The 18,124-nt window shown below is 40.0% G+C and overlaps 3 protein-coding genes across 3 annotated transcripts in view; all 3 read left to right on the top strand.

The window, feature by feature from the left end:
* Positions 1 to 9,123, top strand: part of SPTLC3 (serine palmitoyltransferase long chain base subunit 3) — an 85,918-nt gene extending 76,795 nt beyond the window's left edge. The window contains exons 10-12 of the mRNA XM_051614849.1: positions 5,039 to 5,174; positions 6,151 to 6,280; positions 8,659 to 9,123. Of these exons, the coding sequence (XP_051470809.1) occupies positions 5,039 to 5,174; positions 6,151 to 6,280; positions 8,659 to 8,772 (380 nt within the window). The 3' untranslated portion in view covers positions 8,773 to 9,123. The remainder of the gene's footprint in view (positions 1 to 5,038; positions 5,175 to 6,150; positions 6,281 to 8,658) is intronic.
* BTBD3 (BTB domain containing 3) overlaps positions 1 to 18,124 on the top strand; it is a 405,212-nt gene that overhangs the window by 324,535 nt on the left and 62,553 nt on the right. The gene's annotated exons all lie outside the window — the stretch shown is intronic.
* The window catches only part of ISM1 (isthmin 1), a 62,045-nt gene continuing 59,490 nt past the window's right edge, over positions 15,570 to 18,124 (top strand). The window contains exons 1-2 of the mRNA XM_051615013.1: positions 15,570 to 15,708; positions 16,660 to 16,716. Coding sequence (XP_051470973.1) covers positions 15,570 to 15,708; positions 16,660 to 16,716 — 196 coding nt within the window. The remainder of the gene's footprint in view (positions 15,709 to 16,659; positions 16,717 to 18,124) is intronic.

An 18,124-nucleotide genomic window follows, 5' to 3' on the forward strand; every position in this document is an offset into this window, starting at 1 on the left:
CCATCCCTGGAAGTGTTCAAGGCCAGGTTGTACAGGGCTTTGAGCAGCCGGGTCTAGTGGGAGATGTCTCTGTCCATGCAGGGGGATTGGAACTAGATGATCTTAAAGGTCCCTTCAAACCCAAACAATTCTGTGATTTTAAGATTCTATGATTCCTCAGCTGTCATGAATAGCAGAGCTCCATTGAAGTGCATGGAGCTGTGCCAGGTAACACACGCCTGAGATCAGGCCCTCAGATGTTTAGTCAGGATGCCTTCCTGCTGTCAAGCCGCGTAAGGAGGAACCTCCTTAAGCAATGCCAAACACAGTTCCCACTTCCCCCTCAGTTCAGTCTGCCAGGACAATTCCAGGCCTTGGGTATCTCAGAGCATCAGGACATGGGGAGAGCTGGCAGAGAGTGGCTTTCCAGGAATTTTATCTCCCTGCCCCCTCTGTGGGGCACTGCAAACTGCCCCTTGTCACACTGCAGTGTGGGGATCTGCATGGGGTTTAGCTGTGATGGGCTTTGGGGTGAACAATACACAGACCCAGGAGGGCCTGTTCTAGTCCGTACAGCTCCTTGCTGAAAGCAGGTCTGAAGCCATAGCCTGGCATGTGAGACAGCATCTACCAAGTCTCTTACTCCAAGAGGCTCTCTTAAAAAACTTGCTGCATCAAAGGAATTATGGGCATTATCTTTTATATTTTTTCTCTCTCTTGCCTTTGTATTTTTCCTTAAACTAAAACATATTAATTTTGAGCTGTAAAGCCTTCTAAAAGCTTGCAGAAATTAATGAGCTAAAACTAGCAATGTGCAATAATTCATTGTCAAATAAAAATATAACCAGCATTTTTCCCAGAATTGCCAACACCTTAGAAATTTGCAGTAAGCTCTATATTTTTAAAGAGATGCAGCAAATGTAAACTCTAAATTTGCCATCAGTAGGTGGATTGCAGATGCAGTAAATCTGATTTTGTTTTCCCATCCAGGTAATTAATCCTGTATTTCATTAAAATCTCAGTGAGCTCGCTGTGTATCACTGTATGTTTTGAGCAGCATGAAGATAACTTGTGAAATTTAAGAATCCTTTATTGTTCTGTTTTCTCTCTTTATGTTCCTTCTTAATTCATCTTATAAAGAAGATGTAGAGCTCTTAATAAGGTCATGCTCAACCTTACCTGAAAACTCTGGAGCATTAGTGGTCCTAGTTTTAATTATTGGTCCTAGTTTTAATTAGCTAAGGGTCAGTTTTGCCTGTCCAGGCTGTTTTCTCCAAACATATGCTATGTTGGGGTTCACATGTTTAATGGAACATAACTATCTTTTTATCCTGCATGCTGTGCTGCAAGCCATTTACATAGACTGTAAATTCTCAAGAATTTTGCAAACTAAGAATTTTTTAACAAGTATATTTACCTTCTAAGGATCTGATCCTCTAATGAGTGCTGTACAGGCAAATTCTTACACTCAAACATAGGCAGCTATGTTGTTTTAGCTCAAGGGTCCAACTCTGCAGATTTTCACTCAATAAATAATAAAGAATGCAAGGTCACAGCCTCAAGAATCAAAGAGAATTGGTTTTGATTAAACGTACCACAATGAATTTGGACTAAGATCTGATTCTAAACTGAATTCATCACTCTTACACTGATTTAATCTGCAGAGTGGGGGAAAAATTGGGCCAATGAGACCAAAATAAATATTTTTGCTCAGATCTGCCTCCTTATCTGATGTTGGAGGGTCTCATAAAGGAAAGAAAAAGAGTGTTGAAATACAGTAACAAACTTCAAGATTTTTATTGCTCTTATCAGGACAGCATATAAGATGGCTGTGTATATGATGTGTGTATGTGGTCTTTGACCACAAAACTTAACATGAGAAAGGAAAGTGTTGACACTTGGTAAAGAAATAGGTTCCTCCCAGCCACCCACCCACAAATACAGTGTGTGTAGCAATCATCTCCTAATGTGCTTTTTTTCCCCCTCCAGATACATGTGAGTGCTCTGATCTTTTATTTGGCTCTTTAATGCATCCTTGCAAATGAAATTACTATTCTGGGATGTTGCTAAAACATTCAAGTGGCTCTTTTGCATCGACACTGTCTGGCTTGAAATGAGTTCCATAGGGAGTCTCGAAAGGGGATCTCTCCCATCTCAAACTGGTGGAGGATATAGATTTAGAAAGGGAAGACTGCAAAAGGAAGAGGTGTTCAACTTTTAAGGGCTGCCTGAAGCTTCCCTTTCAGCTCTAATGTTTCCTTTGCTGGATTCCCCATCTTGCTTTGGAGTCTAAATTTCCTGTATCTAAAATAAGTAGCAACAAACTGATCAACTCTAAGCCATGTGCATATGGTTCGATAAATACCGAATGCCTGGAATCTTGCATGGCTGACACTGTGTTTCCAGCTTTGTGGCAAACAGCTGAATAGAAAGGAGAAGGCAGCAAGTCTTAAATGGCACTCGCCAAGAACATCTGCATTTATAAAAACTTTCCCTAATTGAAAATCTAGTAGTTTCAAATGCTGTAGACTGTGAGCTTGGAAACTAGCTCAAGGGCTGCCAATATAGCAAGAAACAGCAGTGGTTTTGAACCCCCAGTTCAGGTTATTCCCCCGCCCTCCTCCTTGTAATTTAGGCATTCAGGAGGTGCTAATAACATCTTTACAAATTCTAACAAGGGAAAAAGTCTCTCTTTAGACTTCAGACACATTATTCTGTGGTTCTTCTCTAACTCCCTTTCCTTGCCATCTCCCCTGCCCCCATTTCTCCTCCTCCTCAATATTTCCTCCTGGTTCTTTGAGATCTACTACACCAAAAATATTTTTGGAAATACCACAGACTATTGTTTTTATTAGTGACTGGAAGGCTTTGTAGTAGGATGCTTTTGTGTTTCACTTGTTTTCCTTGCTCTGGCACAGCTGTTTTTGTTTTAGCAGCATTTGAGAGATGGTTAAACTATTTGTGGCCTTTTCTAACCCAGCAAATCTCTTCCACTGAATGTTTTAAACTGAGTGACTGAAACTGTAACTTAACAGGTTGTCTGTGTGGGCAGTTTTGTGCATAAAGTTACAAATGCACTGGTTTTATGAGATCTTTTAATTTGTTCAGCAAAACACTGATCACGGCGAAGCAAGTCCCAGTTTCCTTATAAATTTCCCAGCCAGAACATTGACAGAACCTTGACTCAGAAAGATACAGAACAGATGAAGCAGTAGATCTTGTTCAAACCTATGTGCACTCAGAAATGATTAATGGAGAAGAGGTTTATGTAGGTTTAATGGTCCCCACCCTAGCCAAGAGCAAGAAAAGCCACAGCAGGTGGTGGGGCAGAATGTGGTCTTGGGACAAATCTGCCAAAGGTGGTGGTATGTAGCAGCTACAAACGCCTTCTGTAGCAGCTACCATCACTTAACTGGGCACTGTGGTTAAAGGAGGAAGATTGGAAATTAGGCAACAGGCACCCAGTCAGAGAAGGGTGACAGCAAAATGTAGAAAATGAAGAAGGAAGCTAATGAAAAGTAAAGTGAAAAAGTAAATGGCCAGTGAAAACCTAATACATCTGTGCAGGGGCACCTTAAAAGCAAAAGTAAAAAGAGGAAATGAGGAAATGGAGGCTTCAGTGTCCATGTCTGGTGACATAATGTAGGTTATATTGAAAGTATGGGCTGATGAACAGCAGGAAAATGAAAGTTAAGCACGTAGCTGAGGTGTGTCCCACTAAATCCCATTCATGCCATATGTTCTCATCACCTCTGTGAGGCAGGCACAAGCAGATGCACAACAATTAGGTTTAGAGAATCGTGTGGCTGTGTGAATGTGGGACTGAGGAGGCAGAGGGGGGAAAAAGCACGTGGGTACTGAGTAGGTGGCACCATCCCTGTCAGCAGCTTACAGTATTGGAAGAGCAGTGCATGTATCAGCTCACTGATGAGATATACTGCAGGTGGAGTGAGGAGAGGACATACTATATCTCTTACCTGCTGTGAGGACGAGTGTGGCTCTTCTTTTTTGTATGTAATGGGTGAGGAATCAACTGCACTTGTCAGAAACCACCTCCTCAGTGACGCTGCAAAAGAAAAGGCTGAGATGACTTTTCAAGCACATTTTTTCTCTGCTGTTTTGTGTCTCTTTCCTTCATTAAAAATAATTGTTTTCAACTCTTCTGTCATTTTTGCTGGGGGACACGTAAGTGTATTCATGACTGAATGAGGCCAGGGACAAAGCAGAGAACAAAACTTGTGTCTGAGAGTTTTGAATTACTAACATCTGTTCTCATATAACTACGTTGAGGTGATACTAGCAAGATAAGAGGACAGAGAAACTGAGCAGAACTCAGCAAGGGGTTATATATGTAGATGCACATTAGAGTAACTGGAGTTATACTGAATGTTGGTAACAAACACCAGAAGATCAGAACTTGCAGAACAACAAAGTTTATCATGTGCTTTTTCTCTGTCTAAAAAATTGCAACAAAAACATCAGTTTGAGCTGACCCAAAATACAATATTCTCTACTTTAAACTTTATTACAGTCACAGAATAAATAAAAAAATAAATAAAGATATGTGCACAGAACTAGCTAAGATGTATTAAAGCCCCTGTGGAATATATTGTTAATGAGAAGTTATGCATATACTGACATCTGTATCAACATCTGTAGACAGTGGCTGTTTCCCTTTGTAGTGAATCACGTTGAGAAAGAACTTACTCAATTTATATGTCCTGTACCCACAGAGACATAGCTTCTCTACTGGTGTGTGTCATTCAGTAGGCTCTATTCAGTGCAACACAGTAAGGTGAATTGCTCGCCTCCCTATCCCCAGCAGACACAATGTTTCTGCCAGTGGGAAGGCACATCTCAAGTATAGGAATATCAGTCATCTGTTCTACAACGCCATCATAATCAACATAGTTGCATGTACCTCACTCCATGTTGTATTTCTGAATCAAACAGCAACACATACATTTCATCCAAACCATTTTGAACTGTTACCCATAGCCCCGTTTCTGATGGTTACTAGGTTCCCGATACGATCTTTACACTAACTGACTCATTTCAGGGCTCCAAAGAGTGCGCCAGCTGGGGAAAAATACAAGATACTTCAGACGAAGACTGCATGAAATGGGCTTCATCATTTATGGCAATGATGATTCTCCTGTTGTCCCCTTACTCCTTTTTATGCCTGGTAAGATAGGGTAAGTACTGAAAAAAAAAAAACCTGCAGGCAAAGCAAAGACTATTCAAGTTCATAGGTTATTAAGTACACGCTGTGAAAAATGTAGGTATGTGTGGTAGATCTTTCACAGGAAAAACCTACTCTGTTAGATGAATTCATCATTTAGTTACGTTCTATTTTAAATTTGGTCCTAGATTTAATTTTGATTTGTTCCAGTATTCAGAATTTTATAAATTTCTCCTATCCTTTTTTAACTTGATCTGGAATAATCCTTTTTTATAGCATTTTGAATTTGGATTTTTTTTATTTTTTTTTTAATAATTAAAAGAGATACCTTGCCTTTGATGTATAAATAGTTTTGGATGGATGTTATTTTTCCTCACCTGATCTTTGAATGGTCTTTGCATGTTTTATCATTCAATATCTATAAAGCAGCACTTGTGCACTAATTTGGACACGCAGGCCAGAAGTCATTAGTGGCATAATGTAAGGGTTGAGCTGCAGTAGCTTAGGGTGGCTGAGAGCTCTAGGTCTAGTACACAAAAGGTTCCTAAACTGTCAGAATAATTTCTGAGAGCAAAGAAACCATCACACAGATTGTTTTATTCCTGTTGTTGTGCAGGAACACAGCACTCATACCTTCCAGAAACCTGCCTTCTTCTGTGCTTGGGGACTGTGAATGCCCACACGTTTTGATTTACACTCAAAGCCTTTTATTACATAAATGAACCACGCCTGTCCTGCAGTGCTCTCTCTGCCATCACACTTTCTAATATTTGACACACACTTGGCTTCACGAGCTGTTAAGCAGCAAAGAAATTCAGTCCTACTGGTAAAATTCTGGCTCTTACTGAATTCAACGGGAATATAACCATCCACTTCCATTGTAGACAGGATTTTACCTGTTGTTTTATTATACTTGAATGTTTTCTCTCTGTGGTCAGTTTATTAGACATAATTTACTTTTGTTTTTTTTCTTCTTCTTCTCTCTTCAGGGCCTTTGCAAGACGCATGTTAGAAAAAAATATTGGGGTAGTTGTGGTTGGGTTTCCAGCTACTCCTATCACAGAATCCAGGGCTCGGTTTTGTGTGTCAGCTGCACATACACGGGAGATGTTAGACACGGTAAGCACAGCAGATGTCCTGCTGAAATTAACTTCAGATGCAAAGGAGGCTGAGAGAAGTTGCATGTCTGTTACTTTGAATCTCAATAATTCATTTTTACCTTTGTTTTCCTGGCCTTGTCACTTGATCTTTAAAGGCATTTTAGCCTTATATATTTGATTTTTTAAAATAAATTACACGACAGTTAACTTGTTATGTTCTTCTATTTCTAATAGTGACCAAATCTGTCATTAGTAATAAAGACCTATGTGAAGAGCACAGCAAGACAAAAGTTAAATGCTAGGTCAAAACTATCAGAGTAGGAAATCTGAAAAGATATAGAAATAATTGAAAGTCAAGTATTCCAAAACCTTATTTTCATTCCGTATTTCCACGTGTTTCTTGAATTGCAGAAGTATATGGGACAGCCTTGGGGGTACAGGTGGAAACTGTAAACAGGATTTGGAACTGTTTGAACCTAATGAACTTTAATTGGTGCTGTCTGGCCTGTCTCAGCTCTGTATCTTTCTCCGGTACCAGAAATACTGTTAAGAGTATGTTGAGACTTTCATTGTAAACCTGCATTCCAATGCTGTCAGAAATGTGTTTAAAATTAACTCTTTGAAACTTTCCATCTCCCTTCCTTGCCAAAGGTGTTTTTGGCCTGGCTAGATGTAAGTTCTTTCATTCTCAGTATAAGCCGACTCAGAGGCACGAAACACAGAGGCTGAACAGTAAATTTCAGGCTTTCTTTTTCCTCTCTTTGCACGAGTATGATGGCCAAAGCAAAAAATCCATGCACGTGGTGGGCATTTGAGTCAAAGGTGCCACTCCTTCATGCAGACAGGCACCTGTGCCTACAGAGAGCCCCTGGCTCTCCATTTGCATCCTGAGACTCATGTGGAGCTTGAAGCCAGAGCCCTGCCCGGCTACCCAGCTCCCACGCCAGTGTAGACCCCTCTCAAACAACATTGAAAAATCTGTCTTGTATGTGTGAAGTGTAAAACTCCTGCTGCTTTTAAAGGTGCATTAGTTATTAACAAGCTATAATGCTATAAAGTGACACAGAATATGGCATAGCTATGTACTTGTGTAAGTCATTGTCAGCTTTTGCTGTTTGCCTGTGTAGATTTTGGCTTATGGGTTGATGATGAAGTTGATCTGAAGATTAATCTCATGAAGTAGCTGCTTTGATTTTCTTCCTCTCCCGTCACCCCTGAATGTTAAGCCCATTACATTTTTGGGCCACTATTGCATGTCCACTTCCTGCTACCTCACATTGCTGCTTCCTGGGGCCAGTGAAAGTCTGAAACACACCCCAGCCATCATTCTTGAACATGCTGTATTTTTGCCTTTAAAAGTAGGATCATTGTTGTAGGACTTGTGGCATTCTTTAAACGTTCTTACAGTATGGGGGAATGGAAATGCCCTGAGTTTAATTATTTGCAGATGGAAAGTTTTTTGAACAAGCATTTTGTGAATATGCCTAAACCCAGGGTAACAACAGGTAAAAAGCAGAATGAAAACTTTTCCTTTTGGCAAAATTTGTTTTGAATCTTGCTCTGGAACTAAAAAGAGGAAAGATCCATGAAAGGGCAGGCTCCCAAGAATAACTTCCTTAATGACCTTGAAGCTATCTCTCTGCAAAAACCATTACTAAATTACTCCTTTTCTGCTCTTTAGATCATTTTGGTTGCTTAACAGAAACAGACTCAAAATCAAAATTACTGCTTTCTTCTTTGATGCCAAAAGGTTGGCTGCTCTTAAATATGGATCAGATGCTACAAAACACTGAACTGCTTCTCTGTGGTCTAGAATTCCCTGGCTATTTTTTTAATTTACTGAGAGTGGGGAACACAGCTCAGCAAATTGCATTACAATATTAATACTTTATTAATTATGCCTATTATATTAATACAAGAAGATAATGGAATGCACTAGAAGTAGCTTAAACTATTCAGACTATGATGACTCTGATCAGCACTGTGGGCTCACACCCATCTGAGAAAATGCAGTGGCAACTCCAGTCCTCAGACTCTATAGGAAAATATTGAAGTGTTGCCTCACACATCCCTTTTGCATAAGCAAAGATGACTTTTTATCTGGATTATCTCTCTGTGCTTTTAGAAAAGGGTCTTTCTTTCATCTGTACTAAATTAATGTACTCACTAATAAACCATAGCCTACTGAAGGAGTAAATTCTGTTCTTGTATATTCTGTTGTACATCTACAACTGCATTGATGTACACTACAGGAGAATGAAAGCAGCATTTGCCTGTTTCTCCTTTAAATTTACTTTGATCAATGCTTTTATGATCTTCTCATTCTTCTGTAAAGTAGAGGTTACTAGAATATAATTTCTTTTCCAAGAGAATTGATACAGCATAATGGTCTTACAGGTTTTGAATGCTCTGGATGAACTGGGTGATTTTCTACATCTGAAATATTCCCGGTATTCCAAGTCATCTCATCCCGAACTGTATGAAGAAACTAGACTTGAACTTGAAGATTAAGTTTTCCACCCATGAAGAGAACATTGTGATGCTATGAAAGGGGGGGAAACCCGAAAACTAAAAAATAAGAATGCATTTCTTCCCTTCTAAGGACAATTATTGTTTCTCAGTTAATTGAAAGGAGGGGAAGCTCGCGTGTTGCATTTTATTATATTGAATTTCTGTATTCAAGAGACTGAAATATGGATACAGATTTGCCTCCCCAGGAGATCTGTCCTTCTAACGGTATTTTTTGATGCAGAAAGAGTCCATCCATTGGTTGAGTTGCTAACGTACAGCTTTTGTTACAGCCCCTTTTTATGAAGAGGCTTCAGATAGTCTTCATTGTGACTGAAATAATAAAGTTTAAAAGCAGAATGTATTTCAGTGTAGTATGGTAATATAGCTGAGCTTCATCAGTGAGATTGCTTTCTCTGTTAAAGAGCATAAATCGAGACATCGGTGTGGACTGCCACATGCAAAGGAGCAGAAAGGAACTTCTTTAACTAAGCTGCCCTATCATGCATGTCTCCAAGGACAGAAAATGTTAGAAGGCAACTAATGCTGAGAACAAGAAAAGTAGCCTGATCAGATTACATATTTCTGACAGTAGAAAGGGAAAATTACTCCTACCCTCCACAGACCCTTTCTTGGCCACTTAAATACACTATAAGCTTCATTATGTACAAAAAATACAGGCTTAGACATAAACACAAATGCTTCTCTGCTAACACATTCAACCTACAGCCTATCACTTCTTATCACAACACAAGTTCTCAAACAGGCTTGCTCTCTTTACATGTAGCGGTAGTAAATAATTTTAATAACCATTTAACTTTCCCGTAAAAACCTTGATCAAAACAGTCAGATACTTGCAGTTCACAAACATTTACGGGCCCATTCCTAAGTTTCTTGAACTACTTATGGGCTTAATAAGTTCACTAATAAGTACATAATGCTGAAGCTTTTAGTAGTTACACAGAATGTGAAGTTCAAGATACCATAAGCAGTTCTGCCACCTGTTAAATTGAAAACTCCACCATTTCTAAATGTGCAAATGTCACCCACTTAATAACATTTCTTGAAATATTTTTGTCTGTTTTATACATGGGAGGGGCTGTTTTACTTGTCTAGTTGTCAACTTTTGTAAGTGTTTTGTTTTTCAAATAATTGATTTTGTTATCTGAGGGGGAAGATGTCTTTGTCCCCTTTTCCACTGCCCAAGTGACAAATGCTCAGAGATACTTGAAGGAGCAGCTTTATCGTCAAGCTTGAAGGGGATTGGAGGCTTTTTCCCTTTTTTGCAGCATTGGAAAGCAGTTCTGCAGCTTTAAGAGTGAACTCCAAACCATTCCACCCTATCAAATGTCATTGTAAACACATCAGATGAGAGATGTTTAGCTTTCTGTTGCACAGATGTACCACACTTTCATGTTCTCTTGAAAGCTGTGGTGTAAACTTAACCCGCAGCTGCAATATTAGATTTAAGAACAGAACAATTAAATTGTGGAGTACCAATTACGCTATATTGCTCCCTGCTTGTTAAAGCAGCTTTCAGGATATAACAAGGCTGATCGGTTATGAGGGCCCATTTTTTTGTTGGATTTTTGTTGTTGTTGTTGTGCAAGTTAATAAAAATCCAGCGGTGCTATAACTTTAAGAATTGATTACAACACATTCCATAATATCAAATGTCAGCTTTAGGAAACATATATCAAGGGCTGGGGACTAAATGGTGTGTCATATGATTTTTCACTTTGGTAGATGGACTCTAAAAAGACTGCAGAGGTTCAGGGAAGCTGTGATTATGGATAAAAGCAAGTTCATTGTATAAGTGTGAAAATACTCAAGCACAGGACAAGGAGAAATGAGGAAACGTGAACTTTGTATTTGAATAACCTGGCAATTTGTAATCTACAGCTTTGTTACATGGAGGGTTAGTGCACTTACTGCAAAGGAGATGGGTTGAGAAAATTCTGCAACCTGTTTCTTGAGGAACAGTACTGAATTTGATATATTGCATTTTGATCTCTGTTGCTGAACATCTGTGGCCAGATCCTCAGTTGACTTCTGACCTTCCATCTAGGGGTATACGGCTGTAGTTTATATTTCAGCAAACATTATTGCACATGCTGTTGCAGGCAACATGCTATTTCCCTCAAAGCAAGGCCTGAGATTGATTAAACTAGAGAATGATCACTTTTTGTCCGCCTATAGGGGAATGTTTTCTGTCTAAAGCTGAGTTCTTCCTGCCCTCAGAACATTACTCTCTCCCATATTAAGGAGACAGGACAGCTATTTTTCAGAGACTGTCAGTTGATTTATTATATGCCCTCTTCTGATTTCTTCCATCCCTTACACTTTTAGAGAAAGTCCAGACTGACTATCCCTGGGCTTGGATAACAGTTAGGGAGAAATCCCTGCTCTACTGGTGCAATAATAAAACTCCCAAGAACTTTGGACTTTTAGATTTTCCCCATGAGAAGAGTTAGAGTCTGGCACTGGCTTTCCACCAGTGTAATTTCAGTGGAGTTTTTCCAGATTTACATCACTTTTAATAGATTTAGAGTTGATCAGCACTTGGAGACTCTGTTTTAGCTAGCTTATGAAAAAAAAACAACAAAACCAACTGGTGGAGTGCATATTAGAGAATTAGCACATCTAGCATAAGGATCACATATTTCCTAGAATATACTCCATCTTCAGGCATGTGTGTTCTTGGGAGATAAAGTTCTCTGTAACTGTTTTAAAAGGTTTTGAAGAAGAGCTGCCTTCAATAAATAAAAATTGCTCAAGTTGTCTGATTTTAATCCAGTGGAAATGTAAGTATGTATATTAACTTTTTGTTGGCAAGCTGCAGTTCCAGCCTCTTGTTATCTTACAGAAAGTCTTAATTGACCTTCACGCTATCAGAAGACTGGAGAGTTGTCTGTTTGACAGAGTAGGTGAATTGTTTGCCATTTCCTATATCTTTATCACACCCCATCTTTTACGAAGCCTTCATTTCTTGAGCTTGTTGAACTTGTCAGGGTGGTTCCCTCAGCCACCTCTACTGCCTCTCTATTTTGTTCTCTCTCTTCTGCTAGTTTCTGTCCCGTGGGTCTAGGGGAAAGCACACTGGCAGCTGCAGAGTACCTGAAGTGTAACAGTTAGCTTTTTAGGCATTGCCTCACTCTGCCTGCTTCCGCTGGTATCCTCATCAGCTCCTGCAGACTTTAATCTTTCCTTTTCAAATAAAAGTTTCCTACTCATGGTGCTAAGTTTCTAAGTTGAACCGAATCTGAACTGCCCAAGCTGTTGAATCAAGAACAGGCTTGATCTGTCACTCCTGCAAGTGCAGATCAGGTTAAATATTGCTTTGAAGTCAATACTGTTGGTTTAAAACTAATGCAACCATGAGAGCAACCTGTCAGTGAGAGGTGAGCTGCCTGCATTTATTTCAGAGGACTTTGAACGCTGATGTCTCTGCAGTATTTCACAGCCACTGCTCTTCACAGGAGAATAAGGTATGGGAGTGGATTTGTTTAAGGTAGGATTTTAATTATCTTTTTTTTTTTTCTGTTTTTTTTCTTGTTTCTTTCCTCTCCCCTCCCCCAGAAAGTGTTTGGTCCCTGTCCTGCTGAGAGAGGGAACAAAATAATAATTTAAGCAAAGTAATCTACACTGAAGCTGTTTGTGTACTTTCTAGTTTCCTTAGAAATAAAATAGAGATTCTCTAATATATTATCTGCCTTTTATTTGTGTATAAAATATAATTGTTCTTCAAATTAAAACACAGGTCAGGACTCAACTTTAAAGAAACCACACCACCAGCTGAGAAATGGCAGATGTCATTCCAATATTGGCAGCTGAACCTTCAAGCCTCCAGATGCCTTCACAAAAAAAGTATCTAGGTGTTTTCCTCATTTACTCACACATCCAGTGTTGTTTATGCTCACTGCAAAGCAGTCACTAGATAATGAGAATCTCACTCTATCCATTAGCAAGGCAGAGCTTCAGACTGTCAAGACGGACCCAGAACCAGCACCCAAGTGACCACACAAAATAATAATTCAGCACCGTCAGAACAGAAGCCTGGGGTCTGAATCAAACTTGTTGCTCAACTGAAGAGGTGAGTGTGTTTCTTTCCATATATGTAATATGTCACTGACATTTCTATCATGTGCTAATCAAATGAAAAGGGTAATGTAGAGGCACAGGATTGGAGAGCTGTGGTGGACCTAGAGACTTAGACTAGATCCAGCTGTGTCCAAAGATTCATTTTTATATTTTTTCTGTGCAACTGTTACAGGAGTTGTTAAATCTTCTTAAGCTGCTCAATAGACAACTTGGTCCTTAATATCAAAACAGTGGCTGCAAAGAAGGTAAAGAGAGATACTCCAGGCTGTGTGTTATTCTGTTTTGTTTATGAGTAGAAGGCAGGGTAGATAGGGTGACAAAACAGGTGTTCCTGATACTTGGTACTCTAACTGTTTCATAGATCCTTTTTGGAGGGTCACTTCTGCCAGATGCTGTGCCAAGGCCAACAAGTATTGTTACCAGTTGTGCTGTATGGGTAACCAGGTTTGCAGTAATGCTTGAGCTACCTTCCATGCTGATGCTGAAAATTGTTGAGAGATCGTTCTAGCAACAACCATACCCAGCATCACCGGTGATTGTGATGCCCTCACTAGATGTCATTGCTGGGATGCCACCACTGGGAGTGGCTTTGGTATGGTGATAACTGCCTCTGCTGTTCTGCCAGGTATAACTGATTAGGCTTCAAGACAGGTATGGCAGTACAGAAGGACATGGCCTGTAGGTCACTCCAGCAGATGAGTTACTTTCTGGCAAATCACATCAACCAGAAGATAAGTCATGAAAGCGGAACACTGTAGGAAGTCTAGAAAGTCAATTTTCACAAGTAAGGGAAGTACTTGCAGTTACAGATTGAGACTTCTTTTACATGTGTGACATGGAGCAGTGGTGCCAGAGCTGATGGGTGAAGCTTGCTTTTCTATCACCTTCCTTTAAATTGTCTCAAAATATTTGCTAGGAACATGAGCTGACTCTAGTATCATGTGAATGGGCCAAGGTATGTGTATCCTTCAGTTCCTGGAGTATAGAAGTGATGTGTCATGGCATGAAGTATGAAGTACCATGGTGTTTGTTGTCCTTATCTTCAGTAGCTCCATTTCCACTTCCAGCATGGCAAGCAGCAGGTCTATCTTACTAGATCAAAGCACAGCATAAAGTGGACAGCTAAGCCTGTTGGGGTCCAATATGACCCTATATGGTCCATGGCACTGCAGTGAGTACGTGTTTCTTGGCACAGGATGAATTTCCTGTGCTGCAGATAACCCCTTGTCTGAAGTGGGTTCCTCATCTGTTGACCTCTCGAGCAGCTGTTCTGGAATAGCTCAGAAGTTATGAAATCAGTGGGGACACTTCAAAAGCATAGCTTTCCCCATGGGCTTCCTGGAGCTTGCTCTGACACAAGTATCCTGTGTGTCCTACTCTCCCCTTGTTGTTACCACACAAACCTTGTGATGACTTGGCTCTCTGCGCTGGACAGAAACTGTTTTGCATGTTTCTGGGGATCCTACTTTCATGTGGGATCTGCTTTTCAAAAATCCCTAACACCAAGGATGCAACTGCTCTCAGCCAGAGTGGTCAGAAGAGGCATGGTATTTTTCATACCTCCTGGATCATCTATGAGTGCTTCTGGCATTTCTGAGTGTGCAGAACATCCTGATACAAACTCTTTGACTCCCACTGCATGCTCCAATACCCATATTTAAAAAATTGCGCAGAAAACCACTGTAACCTATGGACCAGAGCTCTAAACTGGATGCAGGAGACCCAGTTCTGATCTGTCTCTGTTTTGCTAAGTGATTGCAGATGAGACACATTAAAGATCCTTGGCTCATTTTTGTCCTTCTGTAAAATTGAGATAGTGATCCTGATTTATTGGTAAAATGATGAGAAGAGCTACAAAAGAGCTATGTGTTGTTCTTATCTGAGTGATCTTTTAATTTCTACATCTCAGAACTTGTCCATTAATCCTGTAGAAGTCATGAGTAATCTGTTTACCAGACCTAGTGTACAAGAGAGTGCAATGATGAAGACTAATTATAAATCATAGAAAAAAATTCTGGAAAACAGATTCTTTTAACATTTCCATTCTGTTCAGGCTTTGTCAGTGCCTTACTACAGTGATGCCAGTTGGACTAGGAAGCTTTTTAAAATGTGAATTTATCTTTTCAAAGATTTGTAGCCAACCCTATCCAGTTTGTTAAAATGTAATTAGTGTCTGCTTGTTAATATGATGTTCATTGATTTTTAAAGTACACAGACTTCAAAGCTAAAAATAAATAAATAAAAAGAGAGATAATTCAAACCAGAGTGGAACAGCTCGGACAGTTTTACTCTTTTGCCAGGATCCCAAAGCTGTTGTGTTCAAACAATGCCACAGTTTGAGTGGAAATGTGAAGATTAAATCCAAACCCTGCATGTCAGCTTTTTTGCAAATGACTATCCAGGATTTCAATAAAATATCCAACCACAACAGACCATGTTGCAGGGTTTTTTATTGCTTAACAGTTTATGATAGTCTCCTGTTTCTCTAACATGTATTATAAACCAATGCACCTAAGTAAGTATCAGTGGAATTTTGGTGTCTAAGGCTGTTAGGCTGTTTTGAAGAATAATTTGAAATGGGCAAAAGAGAAGAGGGTTCATAAAGATGGTGGATGGTTGCAGAAGCTCCTAATTGCACAGTGTGCAATGTGGCATATGAGAGAAGGTAGATAAGCATGCAACACTATTTGACCACAGTCATGGAGGAAACGAGGCAAGTGCTGAAGAGGCAAGTGGAAGTAACTTCAAATTCAGACAGGAACAAAGATGTGTTTGAGGAATACCTAAGGAGACAGCAGAAGCAACACCAGAGCACACCACCTTCTGAAGAACAAAAAGGTGGGAAGGGTTATCCATGGGAGAATCTTACCCAAGTGCAAGAAAGAGGATGAAATTATCTAGTGAAGTTGAGATGAAGCTGAGCAACAAATTTGTTCAACTGGAGCAGGCAAACAATTCAGAGGCAAAGAAGAAAGGAAGGGAAACTACTCCCCAAAGTCAAAATGACAAGGCAGTGGAGACAGCCAGGACTGAGATTCCACATGGGAGAATGAGGGAAGAAAGAAAAGCCAGACTGATATTCAGACAAACAGAAGAGGAGATCCCACCATACCACTATGACATGAGTGACCATGACAGCAGACAGATCCCTTGATTGTTTACAACAAGAGAGGAACAACATGGAGTCAAAAAGCAGAGACATGCCTTGTTCTTCCATAACTAGAAATGTTATATGTGAACCAGTGTTAAAGAAAATAAGGAAAGCTGATGGAAACACGGATTGTCTTCTATTTCAGCTCAGGTGACACTGTGGAAACAGGTCAAGAAGCACTCCCAGGGGAAAGAGGACAATGTTTTACGGTACAGATGCTCTGGTAGTTTTTCCACAGAACTCTTCCAGTCCCAATGGAAAATGATAATGTAATAAAAAGTGATATATTCCCCCAGAACTAGCTCTGTGAAGAAAATTTGGGCATGTTTGATCACAGAGAAGTGAACAGCTACAGTAATTTCTTCTCTTAGGGTGGTCTCCATTTGGCCACTTGTGATACTAGCCTTCCAGGACTAAAACTGGCAACAGTGAGTAAAGCCAGCTTTCAAGTGTAAGAAAGGGAGGAGTGGGTACAGGAGCTCTGTCTGATTTTCATGCTGGGTTTCAAGAGATAGGAAAAGAAATCTTGGTAGTGAATATAGTAAAGGAAAATGGACCTCAAAAGTATAAAGGCACACTGACAGCAAAGTATTTATTCCATGCTGGTCCTAATATAAGAAGACATTTTTTTCCTAAAGGTTTGGAAATTGCCATTGACTTTATAATTGCAGATTTATTACGTGATGCCATCCATGGTAAGCACAGAAGGAGATCATCTGTGTGATAACATCTAAGCTTTGATTTCTGTCTTGTATACAATATAAGTGTTCTGGTCTCTTTCTTTTCTTTGAAAATCAAGGGGCCACCTAAGTTTTAAAACCACTTCGTAGTCATGCCAGACAGTACTGACAGGAGATGTAGTCAGAGAAAACACATTACTAAGTGGTACAAAAGAAAGTAGAAAAGGATGGGGAGCAATCATTGAGTTCAGGATTGCCCAGTTGCTTTTGGAAAATGCTGTTTGTAACAAACTCCTGATCCAAGTCTTGTTGAGTCATCGCATGAGGCCACAAACATGGTCTGATTTAAACCAAGTAGTGAGTCTTCATTGCCTTGGTTTGCTTTGACTTAACCAAGAGTGTAGAGAAAAGTATCTCTGTAGACAGCCAGTGGATAGAAGATGGCAAATAGAAGCAAAGATTAGACAATGGCAACTTTTAGAACAGGGATGATGCTGATGACCACGAGGGAGCAGCAACTGCTTTCTTTGATACTTCTGAAGCCAGTAGGGATATTTGTCCATGGATGCAGCACACTGAACCCATTTAAGTTCTCTACCTAAGTTTAAACCACCAGCAGCCAAAGTAACAGTCAGTGAGAGTGGAGAGGTCAGAAATGTTGTCTGCGGCTTCAGGATCTTTTCTAATTCAAATTTGATTTTAAAAATCCTCTCAGTGGCATCACTAAGGGGAGTCCTGGCAAAGGGGAATCAGTAGGGAGATCCTCTCAGCCTGGATACAATTAATAAGCTCAGATACTGTAGGGTCAGGACAAGAGGCAAAGAAAAGCAATGCTGTGGTGAGAAAGCAGATGCATAGAGTGAGAACTGTTAAAAGTCAACCTAAGAGAAATGGTGCAAAGGTAACGAAAACAAATTGTAATGGGTATCTTAGCCATAAAAAGGGAAGCAAAGAACTGAGTCATCATGTAGTGAGGTTGGGGAATTTAACACATATGACAGCAGCCAAAAAAGTCCAAGATTTGGCTGTAAATGTGCCCTGAGTAGCCCAACACAGTGGCAAGAGGTTTGATGCAGCGTTGGCTGGGCTGCCCTTGAGACAAAACCTGCAGCACTGAGACATACAGAGCAAATGAGCAAGGAATCAAGAAAAGCAGAAGACAACGTTGGAAAGACTTCAGATAATTAAGGGAAGAGGAGACAGCATAGATCCAAACACCCCAAAAATCATTGATTCAGGGTAACTGAAGACTTTAAACAGCAATCAAGAGCTTGCTTAGGCAACACACAATGAAAACTTGCCCATGGAAGAGAAGTTGTAAGGTGGGTCACAATCAGTCAGCAAAGGATTAGATAATGCATTCAAGGGAACAAGGCAGGGATAAAGTGATGGTAGGTGTAGGGGATTGGATTTGAGGACCCAC

Source organism: Apus apus, chromosome 3 (genome assembly GCF_020740795.1).
Source record: "Apus apus isolate bApuApu2 chromosome 3, bApuApu2.pri.cur, whole genome shotgun sequence".
Lineage (NCBI taxonomy): Eukaryota > Metazoa > Chordata > Aves > Apodiformes > Apodidae > Apus > Apus apus.